The sequence below is a fragment of the Vespula pensylvanica genome, chromosome 2 (genome assembly GCF_014466175.1).
Source record: "Vespula pensylvanica isolate Volc-1 chromosome 2, ASM1446617v1, whole genome shotgun sequence".
Lineage (NCBI taxonomy): Eukaryota > Metazoa > Arthropoda > Insecta > Hymenoptera > Vespidae > Vespula > Vespula pensylvanica.
Genome location: NC_057686.1, coordinates 2,253,893 through 2,268,964, shown reverse-complemented (window position 1 = coordinate 2,268,964; position 15,072 = coordinate 2,253,893). Strand labels below are relative to the sequence as shown.

Below are 15,072 nucleotides of genomic sequence, written 5' to 3'. Positions count from 1 at the left end.
GGTTTGCAGATGATGACCGGGTGGCTCGTAGCGAGGGAGTCGAGGGTGGAAGATCGACGGAGGGACGGATGAAGCGGACGAGGCGTAACGTCGTCGCGGAGGAGGAGGACGAATCAGAGGAGGAAGAGGAAGAAGAAGAAGAAGAAGAAATCAAAGAGCGAGAGGGAGAAGAGGTAGCGAGGGAGCGGCGGTGGAGGAGGGGTAGGGGAGGAGGAGGAGGGGTAGGGGTAGGGGTAGGAGAAGCAGAGGGGTCGTTTGAGTTTTCTCGGTCATCGTCGTTGTCGTTGTCGTTGTCGTTGTTGTCGTCGTCGTCGTCGTCGTCGTCGTCGTCCTCGTCGTCGTCGTCGTCGTCGTCATCATCATCGTCGTCGTCGTCGTCGTAGTCGAATCTGCCTGTCAGCGTTGACGTACTCGGCCGATGTTAAACGACAAGAGGTTCGAGAACGACGCACTGGCGGCGGAGAGCGAGCGCCGTAGCAATGGGAGCGCCGTGGTCCCATCAGGCCCGGTGGTGTTGTTGTCGTCGTCGTCGTCGTCGTCGTACGCGATACCAAGCTATGGAATCGCAAGCATTGCCGGTAACGATCAAGGATTCACGTTCGAGGGCGTCGGTACGAGGACGACAATGACAACGATGACGACGACGACGACGGCGACGAGTTTACGCCGCGCAGCTACCGCGGCGGTAGGTGGCGGAGGGTTCTGCACCGGAAGTCAGGCCCCGTCGGCGGTCGGAGCCGTCGTAGTCATGGGTGCTGGCACCGGTTGCACGACTGGCGAACGTACGAGTAGCAGTACAGGCTATCCGAAGGAGGTCCGATACGCGCCGACGAGCGTGACTACGGCTCTCTCGCCGGTTATTCCGTCGGCCCTTCCGTCGGCTCTTCCGTCGGCTCTAACATCGGCTGTACCGTCGGCTATTCCGTCGGCAGTCCCGTCGGTCGTCGGCGGGCCAACGCCGACGATCTCGGTCCCGCCACCGGCCACGCCGCCGGCCACTGCCGGTGGGGCTCTCGTTCAAACGGGACAAGCCTCGATACTACAACAACATCAGCAACAACAACAGCAACAACAACAACAACAACAACAACAGCAGCAGCAGATTCAGGCCCAGCTACAACAAACATCGGTGCCGCCGCCACCACCGCCACCACCGCCCCTGCCGCTGCAGATGCAGCAGCAGCGTGCCTTCTCGAGGTCTATGACGTCTCTACCGCCGGAACCGTTCATGATAATGCGTTCGAAGGCCCTAAATCGACGGGTTTCGATCAACGTCGGTGGCGTCAAACACGAAGTATTATGGCGTACCCTCGAGAGGTTACCGCACACCCGGCTCGGACGTCTTCGCGATTGTAATACCCACGAGGCGATCACCGAACTCTGCGACGACTATTCCCTCATCGACAACGAGTACTTCTTCGATCGGCATCCAAAATCATTTAGCTCGATCCTCAATTTTTATCGTACCGGAAAGCTTCATCTCGTAGACGAGATGTGCGTCTTAGCGTTCAGCGACGATCTCGAGTATTGGGGCGTCGATGAGCTCTACTTGGAAAGTTGCTGTCAGCACAAGTATCACCAACGAAAGGAGCACGTCCACGAGGAGATGCGCAAAGAGGCCGAGTCCCTCAGGCAGAGGGAGGAAGAGGAGTTCGGGGAGGGACAATGCGCGCAGTATCAAAAGTGGCTCTGGGATCTTCTCGAGAAGCCAACCACCTCCATCGCCGCGAGGGTGAGTCTTTCGAAAGCTTTCCCAAGCATTTTTTTTCTTCTTTTTTTTTACCCTTATTTTCTTTCTTTCTCCTCCTCTTATCTATATCTATATCTATCTAGCCATCTATCTATCTATCTATCTGTCTATCTATCTCTCTATCTGTCTGTCCGTCTCTCTATCCATTTTACCCTATCTATCTATACGTCTATCTTTTTCTAACCCTTTCGGTTCGTTCGTCGACGAGACACGTGCCTAACTGGAATCGCGATAAGAGAAAACGTCGCGTCTCGGTCTAACCAAGAATGTGGGAGGAAGGAAAATACGAAGAAGCTGAGATTTACCTTCGTTTTTGAACGGTAGCCAAGCGTGCCGCAACGCCAATGATATTCTGGCATCGATAAAGCCAGGCAAACGTCGAAGGGCATCCAAAGGAATTTAATTCTCCTTCTTTCTACCCTCTTATCTATCCCTTTCTCTCCGATGATGTTGACGATGATCAACTCCTCCTCTTCTTTCTCCTTCTCTTCCTTTTTCTTTTCCTCTCGAACTTGCTGACCGATTCGCGACGTTTCCGTTATTCGTAAAATTTTTCACCGTGATTGATTCACCGTGACCTGGATAAAAATATTTCTTTCGTTATTTTATTATTCTTTTTTTTTTCTTTTTTTTAATTTACTAATCCATTTACGGTCTGTCTCCACGTTTACAGTTTCCACCGGAGCATTTACTATTCAAGCAAAGGTATATTGATTAAATCGATATTAGAGAGCATCGATTAATATTCGACGTAGCTCACAGCATATATTGTGTTATATACATACATACGTGCATTATATATTATAATATATATATATATATATATATATATATATTGTATATATAGATGATTAATTAAATGTAGTGAGAACGTTTGCGAACGTTTGCGTATGTATATCGTTTGGAACGTTACAAGTTGACACTTTATTGCCTTTAATATATTTATTAGAACGTTATTACACTTAGGCTAGTTTATCCGATATCGACCCTGATCGTACCTCGACGTGCGTTAAACTCCGTTCGTTGAAAAATCTTTCTATCGAATTTCTATCGAAATTTTTTCTTAAACGTCGAGGACTGATCGAAGCTCGTAGTTACGTGTGTCGATTTCAGTCGATAGGACGCAACGAACCAAATTGTTAATTTAGATGAACTTTCTGTATTTTTTTTTGGCATTTTAGTTATTATCAATATTATTATTATTAATATATATATATTTTTATTTTATGCTCGCTTGTGCTACTATTTCAAACCCATTTATTATCCTCTTACTTTTTTTCTTCTCTATCTTTTTTTTTTTTTTTTAATTTTTGTGATCACTATAAAACACTCTTTCACTTATCCCACCTTTCTCTCTCTCTCTCTCTCTCTCTCTCTCTATTTCTCTCTCTTTTTATTATTATCATTATTAATTTTTTTTCTTAATTATTATAGGTATATATTGTATTTATTATATTAATAGTAATTGAGTAAGTATTTTGAATATAGTAGAAGAGGTCGAATGTTGTTTCTCTCCATTACCTTGATCTTCGTAATGTATGTTTTATTTCTAGGTGGCAGTTCTGACGACACTCATTTAATTATATAACATATATATATATATATGTATATATACTTACGTATATCTATATATATATTTATATATATGTATATATACCTTTTTGCAATATATAATTAAGCTTTTCTAGCTCCTTGTAGTATAAAATAAAAAATCGAGGCCGTTTTATATGTATAACGTGCTATGGATGATAATGGGAGTGCATTATACGCGATTACCAGGTATCACGTAGATTCTTTCTCGACACCGCTCCCTATGAACTACCACAAATACGATAGTTTCGCTACGAGCGAATTCAATTCGACAACTAATATTTATTATTCTAACAAATGGTATTGGAATGAAAAAACAGAAACGAAAAAAAAAAGAAACAAAAAAGAAACAAAAAAAAAAAGAAAAAAGGAAGGAACAAAAAATATTTTTATTATTGTTGTTATTATTATTATTATTATTATTATTATTATTATTATTGTTGTTATTATTATTATTATTATTGTTGTTATTGTTATATATATATATGTATGTAAGTAGAGTATACCTTAAAAATTGTGAAATTTGTTTCACAAATAAGAAACGTATGAAAAAGATGAAACGAGAAAACGCGCGTTTCCGATACGCCGAATCCGACGTTCCTAAGCGAGAAGAATTCGATCGATCTATCGAATTGAATTATGTTAATCGATGTAATGTGGTAAGTTAGCGAGAGAAAATCGTAATAATTTCTGTAGTAATTTTATACAAAACTTCATAGTAATTCATATCTATAGACGAGTATTATATCGCACGGGAATGTTCCTTTTATTTATTTATTTATTTATTTTTTACTTAATTTTCTTTTCATTTATTTTTTATTTTTTTATTCTTTTTGTAACAAGTAGACGTAGATGATCGTTTAGAATGAACGTTTAGGTCACTATCGTAGAAAATGTGAGTAAGCACCGAATTGTTTTCTATTCTTTTCCCGTATGTACGAACGTCGAATTCGGTAAAGGAACGTAAGATATAAATTGGTATTAACGAATAAAAGTAATATAAAATGAAATAAAATAAAACAAGTGAATAATAATAAAAATAAAAATGAGAAAGAAAAGAAAATGAAAAGTAAAATGAAAAGTACAAATAAAAAAAAAATAAAATAAAAAAAAAAAGAAGAGAAAAACGAACAACAAATTTTGCAAGAGAGAGAAAATTAAACTGTGAGAGAATCTTCGAGGCACGCAGGCGGCGCCCTTTCGCGAATGTTGTAATTGTCTCTTTTTCTCTGTGTATATGTATATACTTTTATATATATGTATATATATATATATATCTATTTACCTTATACCAATATATGTATATACGTGTATATATATATGATTATCATACGTATCTATATACTACGCATATTTATATACATATATATGTATAAATGGTCATGCGTATATATATATATAAACATATATATATATCTAATATTGTTGCCGTACACACCACAAACAATACACATTGCACACACTATTGCTCTGAGATTGATTAACAAAAATTGTGCGGGGTTCTAACGTGGCAGCACCCATTTCCCTTTTTAATCGACTCTCTCCAAGCGCTCTCACTCCACGACGAAATACTATCTTTTTTCCACACGACGTAGGCACGTCAGTCACGATCCAACGAAGCCGGTGAGATTCCCCGTTTGTTCGTTCTATCGCATCTCGCGATACTTTTTTTTTTTTTAAATTAACCACAATCAAATTCGACGTGTCGTGTTATTAAAAAAAAAAAAAAAGGACAAGAAAAAACTAAATTAGTGTCTCGTACAGTCTTTTTCACCGATTCTCTTTTATAAAAAGGGAACCGTTGCACTCCGTTCAACAATTTCGTTTCAATCCTTTTCCATATACGATTTACAATTTTCTGATTTAAAAAAAAAAAAAAAAAAAAAATCGTGGATAAGGGTAATGATCAACGACGTTAATTAATTAAAAAAAAAAAAAAATCGAGCTGACAATAGCGTGAACTTTAGACGTGTAATATTGCATGTTCAGTATATCTATCTATATATATATATATATATATATATATATATATATATATATATATATATATATCGAGGATTCATCTACGCGAAGAAGAAAATTTTCTTTTCGTTTAGAGAAAAAAGAAGCTTATCGTTAGTTTTATATTAGTGTCCAACGCGGATTTATCATTGTTAGAGAACGTATAGATTTTCCGTGACGTATGTTTATTTCAAACGGTAGGAAGAAATCGGTCAATAAGACCGATGTCTAGAAGATTGCTCGCGCCGTGATCGAAGTACTTAGAACGGGATTAGAAGATAGCTCTTCTTCGGTGGTACAATAGTTTTTTCTTTTTTTTTTTTTTTTTTTTTCTTTTATTCTTCGTTGAAAGAAATTACAATATTTCTTTTTTTTTCATTTCATTACGTCGATCTAGCACACGAATAATTAATTTTATTATCATGGAAGGATCTCGAGTCGAGCTCAACGAACGTTCGTTTTCATTGATAATACTCGAATTTATATATTAATGATTAAAAGAAACAAAAAAGCAAATGTATGATCAATTTCGACGAATTATGTTGATCTAATCGATGAAAAAAAAAAACAGAGAATAATAAAAGAAAAATAATAATATTAACAGTAAAAAGAAATGCATGACTGATTCGTCGAAAAAATCATGTTGATCTGTTCGATGGAAAAAAAGAGAGGATAGAAAAGAAATATTAATAAAAACAAAAAAAAAAAGGAAATATATATGCATCTAATATATATATATATATACATATATACATACATACATTTTCAACGAGTCCAAATTCATTTGTACATAACATAAACCAAGTGACACGAGTAAAAACGATCGTTCCGTAGTTTCGACTCGAGCCATTTATTACGCGATTTATTATTCGACTTGGGGAGATATATATATACAAAGTTAAAGCTTGCGTTTTTATCTCCACTGTGCACTTTTTGTGTCCTCCACGTTGATTTACGAATTTACGAAAAGATCTCGCCTTTTTTTGCACACCGATCGCGGGCCGCCGGCTTCCTTTCTTACTTTTGTCTACTTATAATATCAAAGCCTCTATTTTCTTTTATATCCCCCCGTTCTTTCTTTTCTCATAGTTTCAAACGAAATCGTAGAAACGAAACTTTTTCAATCGTAGTTTCCTCTCGAAAGAAAAACTCATGATCTCTCACAATATCTCGTGAGCGTGTCATATTCAAAAACTTTTACTTAATAACATACGTACGAAATGAATTAAGTCCCTTTGTAACGATAAAGAAAAAAACAAAAAGAAAAATTACAAATTACAGATTACAAAAAAAAAAAAAAAAAGAAAAAATCGAAACTGTGACCTTCAACGATTTCGTTTAGAAACTTTGCTTTTCCTCGCAGCTAATATAATATGACCGCACATCGTATATTTAAAAGCGCACGTGTAACAGCTTTCTGTAAACAATTATACTTACCGTACGCACTTATACACACACGTACACATTTATTATATACTGGTCGTACACCACTAGCACGATTACTTTTCACGTGGATAAATGATCACTGTTCTCCCTTTTTCTCTCTCTCTTTCTTTCTCTTTCTCTCTATCTCTGTCTTTATGTTTCTATTGCTATCTCTCTCTGTCTATTTATCCCTTTCTCTCTCTCTCTCTCTCTCTCTCTCTCACTCTCTCTCTTTATGTATATATATATATATATCTATCAATCTCTATCTCTTTCTATTTTTCTATTGAGAGAGAACAGTACTTTTATCCATTTTGTATGCATGCAGGACAAGATTCCTTTTATTCTTACATTACAAAGACCTTCTTACGTTTTTGCTTGAAAATATATTGCATTATATATATATATTATACTATTACGCCGTCTCGAGGAATTTAATCATGTTAATCGTTAACGATTGACAATGATCAATGATCAATGATTGAAATTTATTCTCTCTCTCTCTCTTTCTTTTTTTCTCTCTCCCTTTTTTCTCCATTAAAATTAATTTCTTTTACGTTAAAATGATTAAAAGTAATTGTTTGAATGAATTTAAATCGACGTAGTTAATAGAATTGATTTTTAACTAATACGATTCTTTCGTTATTCTTCTTTTTCTTTTTTTCTTATTTGCAAAGATTCACCACGAGACGGCGAGTTTTGTTTACTTAATTATAAATTTTGGAAACGATATATAGTCATAACGTCGTCTCGAGGATCTATAATAGATGAAGTTAATCGTTAATGATCATTGAAAGCAGATCTTTATTTTTTGCCAGATTTAAGATAAATTTGAAAATGATTATTAAATTTAATGATTAATATTTGATTGGTGTTCTATTTTCTTTCTTTTTTGCTTCTTTTTTCTTTTTTAATTCGCCACGAGACGGCGAATTTGCTGCCGTAATTAGAAATTTGCGAATGACGTAGATATACAATTACGCCGTCTCGAGGATCTAGATCGAGTTAATTTATTGACGATTGAATCATTAAAATCAATTGTCTCTCTCTCTCTCTCTCTTTATGTTAAAATAAATTTTTAAAATAATTATTGAATAATTCATATTAATCAGTTTGATTTGATTCATCATGGGACGGCAAATTTGTTCGATTTTATATATAATTACAAATTTGCGAATGATATATATTATAGAACAACGTTGTCTCGATGGGAGTAAAATCGAGTTGATCGTTAATAATTAACAACGATCATAACAATCTACTCTCTCTCTCTCTCTCTCTCTCTTTCTCTATTTCTCTCTTTTTCTCACTCTTTCTTTGTATTTAAATTTCCAAATAATTATTGAGTTTAATTTAAACGATTTTAACGATATATCAGAATTAGTTCGATTTAATTGACCACGAGACGGCAAATTTGCTCGGTTTTAACACATAATTACAAATTTGCGAATGATAGATACCAATAACGCCGTCTCGAGGAATAAATATTTTGTTGATCGTTAACGATGATCATCAAAATCAACTCTTTCTTTCTTCGTATTAAAACATTAGAAATAATTTTTGAATATAATCGAAAGGATTGTAACAACAATAAATTAAAACTTGTTTGATTTGATTGGCCACGAGACGGCGAATTAGCTCGGTTACCCGTAATTATAAATTTGCGAAACGAGCGCCTCTTACTTTTTTGCGTTTTAACAACAACATAATTTTTGCTATAACCCTTATGTCTACGAATTGATTTCGCATTGTAGCGATTGCACCGACGACGCGACGAAGACTATATATTAAAAAGCGCGATTAAATAGATCAATTATACCTATATATATACTTAAATATTACATAGATATCAAGGGAGATATTTTTTGGTTGGGATTTATATTCCGCACTGTGCTTTAAGCCAGATTTATTATCCCCAGGGGGAATTCAGTTAATGAACAACATGTATATCAAGATTTCGTGTGTGGCGTTCGGGGGTGGGATGATATTGACAGAGACAGAGGGAGCGGGGTTTTGAAGGGAATAAATAAATGATGTTTCTTCAATACGCTTGCCGAACAACGTGCAAAACATATTTTTTGTGAGTCGAGCGACGTCGGGCAGACTGCCTTTAAACGACGAGCCACTCCTCTCGGTGCTGCTGCTTTAAAGCGTCCAATATTTGCCTTCTAAATGCGCCTGACGATTTTCTTGCGCAATATCGGATAGAGAAATTCGCCTTTCCCCTTTTCCACCATCGAATAAAAAACGATAAAGAAAAAAAGAAAAAGAAAAGAGAACAAAAAACCCAGACAAATCTATGGGAAATGAAAATGACCGTCCTTTTTTGCTGTTGTCATTGTTATTGCCGTTGCCTTCGTGTATATATATATATATTATATGTGTGTATGTGTATGTATATATATATATATATACGTATATACACATATATATATATGTGTATTGTTCTTCCTTCAAATCTCTTCCTAGCCCGTTGGTGATCTTTTTTATGCTGGTCCATCGTTCGCACTTTTACACGTCTCCAATATATGAAGAGAAAAAAAAGAAAAGAAAAAATAATATATATATACGTCATTATATCTCAACTCGTTACTTCTCTTATCGATATGTACACATTCATCGTTTTGTATTCTCCGTAGAAGTGTTTCTGCACTTTTTCTTTTTGATTTCTTCTTTTTTATCCCTTCTTTCTCCTTATCGCGTTTATATATATATATATATATACATATATATATCTTTGAATAAAATGGAAGGGATAGCTTAAGATTTCTCTTATAATCCAAGCATATTTCTCTTGCTTATGTAATCAATCCTTTTGTTCCACGCCAGATACACATTTCGTATTTTCAGTGATCGTTCGATAGTTGTCGCTTCGCTTCGATTCGCCATTTTGTTGCGCGAAGGAAAAAAGAACATTTTTCCTAGATTATATACAGCCTCTAAGTTTTTCATCTCTGTAGCTTAACAGCCTTTTTGATCACCTTTATACATCGCTTTTCATAAGATGAGAGAGCTTATTGTGTATACCATTTCTGGTTATGGCTTCGTCGTATTTTTGAATAAAGGAGGAAAGAGGGAACACTCCATATTGTTGGAACACTTTGAAGTAACTTTCATTTCCTCTGTCCTTCTTCTTCTTCTTCTTCTTCTTCTTCTTCTTCATCTTCTTTTTGATAGCTACGCTTGTATCACACGTATTCGTAATTTATCGTTAAAATATTGGAGAAAATTCGAGTGTCAGAAGAGAATCTTCTGTTTTATAGGTACTACTATATTACTCGAATTTATCGTTCGTTTCATTTGGTTTCTGTATTTCTATTTCTCTTTCTCTCTCTCTCTCTTTCTTTCTCTCTTCTTCTCTTTCTCTTTCTCTGTCTTTCTCTGTTATTCTTATTCTTATTCTCTCCTTATCTTTTTTACTTTCTCACTCTCTCACTTTCTCTCTCTCTCTCTCTCTCTCTCTCTCTCTCTCTCTCTCTCTCTCTCTCTCTCACTTTTACGTCTTAGGAGGTCTTCGTTAGGTATTATTAAACAAGAATTAGATGCAAAGGAGCAAAAGAAAATGTCGACATTAGTACTTGAAGGTTTTTTTTAGAGGAGTATATATTAGGTGAACGATCAAACTAACGTTTGACCGGTTGAACCTCGGTTTTCCAGGTGATAGCTGTGATATCAATACTTTTTATTGTGCTTTCGACGATCGCACTAACTCTCAACACCATTCCTAGTATGCAAGTGAATGATGAGAAGGGGAACTTTCAAGACAATCCGCAGCTTGCCATGGTGGAAGCCGTGTGTATAACATGGTTCACCCTCGAGTACGTGCTTAGGTTCAGTGCTTCGCCGGACAAATGGAAATTCTTCAAAGGCGGTCTTAACGTGATCGATTTATTGGCTATACTGCCGTACTACGTATCCCTGTTCCTGGTCGAGACAAACAAGAATGCGACCGACCAATTCCAAGACGTACGCAGGGTAGTCCAAATATTTCGTATAATGAGGATCTTAAGAATTTTGAAGTTGGCTCGACATTCGACCGGGCTACAGAGTCTCGGCTTCACTCTACGTAACTCTTATAAGGAGTTGGGCCTGCTGATGCTCTTCCTGGCAATGGGCGTCCTCATATTCTCTAGTCTCGCCTACTTCGCTGAGAAGGAGGAGCCCGGGACCAAATTCATAAGCATTCCAGAGACCTTCTGGTGGGCAGGCATCACGATGACCACCGTCGGATACGGCGACATCTACCCCACGACCCCGCTCGGCAAGGTGATCGGCAGTGTGTGTTGTATATGTGGTGTCCTGGTAATCGCGTTACCCATTCCCATTATCGTCAACAACTTCGCTGAGTTCTACAAGAATCAGATGAGACGGGAGAAGGCCCTTAAGAGACGGGAGGCTCTTGAGAGGGCTAAGAGAGAGGGCAGCATCGTCTCCTTTCATCACATCAATCTGAGGGATGCTTTCGCCAAGAGCATGGACCTTATCGACGTCATCGTTGATACTGGTAAGCGACGGACCGTCGACGAAACATGGACGACATTGACCTTGTGACTCTCTCTCTCTCTCTCTCTCTCTCTCTCTCTCTCTCTATTTCTTTTTCTTTTCATTTCAACGTCAACTACTCGATGACCTAATCACCGAGCAAGTCACGAAACGATTATCCGCAAGCATGTTCCTTTCGCACGTCATACTTCTCGTATCTGCACTTTTTTAAATACAAGGTGTTTCAGAAATAGTTGGTCTCGACATTACCTTACCCGTAGTACGAACAAAAAGTATAATCCTATTTATCGACTACATGTACGTCATAAACGTACATACATTCTTACGATACCTCTAAGAATATTCTTAATTGACCGTCTGTTTGAATAATAAACACCGTGTATATATCGAATCCTTCAACGACGTCCAACCGAGCAGCACCATCACGATTCCGAAATTCGATTAGAAGTGATAAATCGTTCGATCAAGACTCCTGATGCTCTCTAACATACATATTTCCAGGTCACAACATGTCCGGGGTAGATGGTAACAGCACGGAAGGTGAATCAGCATGCGGACGGGGTCCTGCACAAACTGGTCCCGGTTGCTATCGTAACTATGAGCATTACAGTCTCTCCCGCCATCGTCGTAGTGCGTCGTCCTGCTTCCCGAATCTGCCGAACGATCTACCGACGACACCGGACAGTCCGAATCGTCGTCTTTTGGACTTTGCACAGAGCGTACCCGGGACGCAGAACGACGATTATTTCCACGACGAGGTACCGGCACAGAACGCGAATCAAGGCAATACGACACCCAGCGTAAGTATTCAATATATCGATACTCATTCGATAATATTAACGCTATAACGTTACTCGTAAAAAGTTTTTTTTTTTTTTTTTCTATGGCCTCACCATTTTCGAGCCTAAACGATTCTCGACGGCTGATCAAATATACATTTTTTCTTTTTTCTTTATTGATTTATTTATTATTATCATTATCATATCGTTATCATGTTCAGTTTATTTGTGAGTCACTCATGATTTGTTATATTTGTTATATCAACGTTGTATCAAGGTTTTATGTTTGTAGAAAAATAAAAGTTTATATGTCTACATATATTGTACATCAATTTTTTATTATTTTCTATTGGATATTAATATTTCTTTAATTAATCCCATTTTTTTTTACGTATTCGAAATATCAAATACAGTTTTGAATAGAAGAAGTGGTATATAAAGAAAAATTATGATCTATCAATGGTGTATGATATCGTCGGGAATCGGACGATGATAGGCTCGTCAAAAAATAGCGAATCAGATAGCTTCCCAATTTTATTAATTTTTTTTTTTCCGAAGGAAGCATCTCTTTCGTAAAATGTAGAGCATAAAACCACAGGAAGGCCGCGAACGTTTCGTCGTTTAACTTACGAAAATTTAGATATATTTTTTCCGGCTGGTCGATGTTTTATCATTTCTATGACATATTGTATATCTGTGTGTGTATATATATATATATATATATATATATATATGTCTGTGTGACGAACTGCTTTGCTTTGGTTTCGTTCGTTCGTTTAAAAAAAAAATCGTTCAAGTGCATCGTCCTTATTGACGTTAACCCTCAGCAACATCCTGCTTCTTCACAGGATTGCGTCGAGTAAGAAACTGCAATTGCAATTGTCAACGTGTATTCACTTTTTCGTTTTCATATACATACAGTATGTATATAATATATATATATATCCATATACATATACATATATCAAATTTCGATTTATGTATACGTGTACAAAAGAAAATATACGTACGTGTATATGAATGGTTCAAAAAGTTACTAGGTGGGTCAAAAGTTTCTAGATTATTTTAAAACTCAATTATTTTTTTTCGAGACTTTTTAGAAGTTTCTTTTCTTTTCTCTTTTTCTTTTTTTTCTTTTTTTACAAAGTACGAGTTTAGTTACAATTATAGTTTCTGAAAAAAAAAAGAGAACAAGAAAAATTAATCGGAAAGATTTCGAAAAAGAATATTAATTGATTTTTAGTGATCATCCAGGAACTTTTATTCCCACCTAGGAGAATATTTGTCCCTTCCCCGTATTACAATGATATCGTAGAATTTTTGAATGTAGACGTTTGACTTGAGTTATTTCTACAATTAAATCTCAGCAACGTATACACGAACGATTTGGCGTGGATTCAGAGTTGCACAGATATTTTTTTATTATTTTCTTTTTCCTTATCTTTCGTTTTTTTTTCTTTCTTTCTTTTTTTTTCCTTCTTTCATAGTTCTTTCTTGTTTCGTGCGTATTAACGGAGAACGAACGATCGTTGTTTGTTCGTTTGTTTGTACGTTTGTTCGTTCGTTCGTTCGTTCGTTCGTTCGTTCGTTCGTTTGCTTTTTTACGCAAAAATATCGGTGTGTGTCGCACTATGTCGCTAGCATGAATTCGACCTAAGTGCTCCCGACCCCCTGTGCTTTTATACTCTAGTGTAAGGCAACACAAGCGATGGAGCCAGATATCAGCGCTTATTATCGACACCATATATATATATATATAAACCTATATACATATATACATTTATTTATTTATTTTTTATTTATTTATCTTTTTGTTTATTTACTTAACACATTTTTTTAATTTATTTTTTTATTTGTTTCTTTGTACTTTTAATCGAGCACGCTCGAAAATTTCAGTATAAACGTAAGAAGACGAATGAAGAATCTTTGGGCATGATTTATAGCCTTTTATCGATTCTTCATTAACGTCTCTAATCAATATCGTTTCGACGTTGAAATTTATTTTTAGACCGCTCCGTAACACGATGATCCTTAAAGGAAAAGTTTTTAATGAACACAATAATTTGCGACTTATGAAATATTATGATCTAATATTTCGAATATGGATATGCTTAATAAAATTTTAATAAAATACGATAAATATTGCAGATAGTGCGTTAACCCTTATCATTTCAATCACCCGTGATACCGTCAATCACAAAAATATTAAAATTTCAATAAAATATGAGAGATAACGTAGAAGAGCCTATCGATCCTTATCAATCTAATCGATAGTAACATATTTTTATTTATTTTGTTTCGATTCAATATTTAGAAACAATTTTATTGCCGAAGAAAAATATTTTTACAAAAGTTATTTGAAACACATTGAAATATAGAAAATTTAATAAAGGTTGATTTGAGAACAAACAAATCCGATTAAAATCGTTCTAATTAATATCATTTTTATTTCGTTACACGTAATACTTATAATATCGGGCGTGCTCGCAACATATGTAGCTTTTTAAAAATCAACAAAGATATATGCTTATTTTCTAATTCCAATGCAAATTATTACTATCATCGTTCTAACGATATCCATCTGAATTTATGTATTCCTTGTTACCAAAGGAAAGCGAGAAGAGCGATCGTTTCTTTTATACATACGTTCGATTGCCAACGTTATTACGGGGTTCATATGTATATATCTATATGTACGTACCTATATATAATGTACCTTATATATAATAGTAAGAAATGCCTTGATCGCAATGTTTCTAACGATTGCAAAGTCCAAGAGTTGCCACGCGTGTCCGATATATAGATGCATAGAGGTTCGTGCTGAAAATAGTATGACATTCTAAATAGAATCTTACACATCAGCTTCGTGAAAGAAGACTTTGCTTCTACATGTATATATGTATCTATCTATCTATCTATCTATCTATCTATCTATCTATCTATCTATCTATCTATCTATCTATCTATCTATCTATTCATCTATCTATTTATCTACATATTTATCTACCTATCTATCCTTCTACC

The 15,072-nt window shown here is 35.9% G+C and overlaps 1 protein-coding gene across 3 annotated transcripts in view; it reads left to right on the top strand.

Moving 5' to 3' along the window:
• The first annotated feature begins 289 nt into the window (after positions 1-289).
• LOC122626996 (potassium voltage-gated channel protein Shab) overlaps positions 290-15,072 on the top strand; it is a 37,190-nt gene continuing 22,407 nt past the window's right edge. For 2 of the 3 annotated variants that reach the window (XM_043807684.1, XM_043807683.1), the window contains exons 1-3: positions 291-1,732; positions 10,424-11,270; positions 11,771-12,069. In XM_043807684.1, the coding sequence (XP_043663619.1) occupies positions 419-1,732; positions 10,424-11,270; positions 11,771-12,069 (2,460 nt within the window). In that variant the 5' untranslated portion in view covers positions 291-418. Of the gene's footprint in view, positions 1,733-10,423; positions 11,271-11,770; positions 12,070-15,072 lie in introns of all 3 variants that reach the window. The other variant, XM_043807685.1, reaches the window with a different exon arrangement.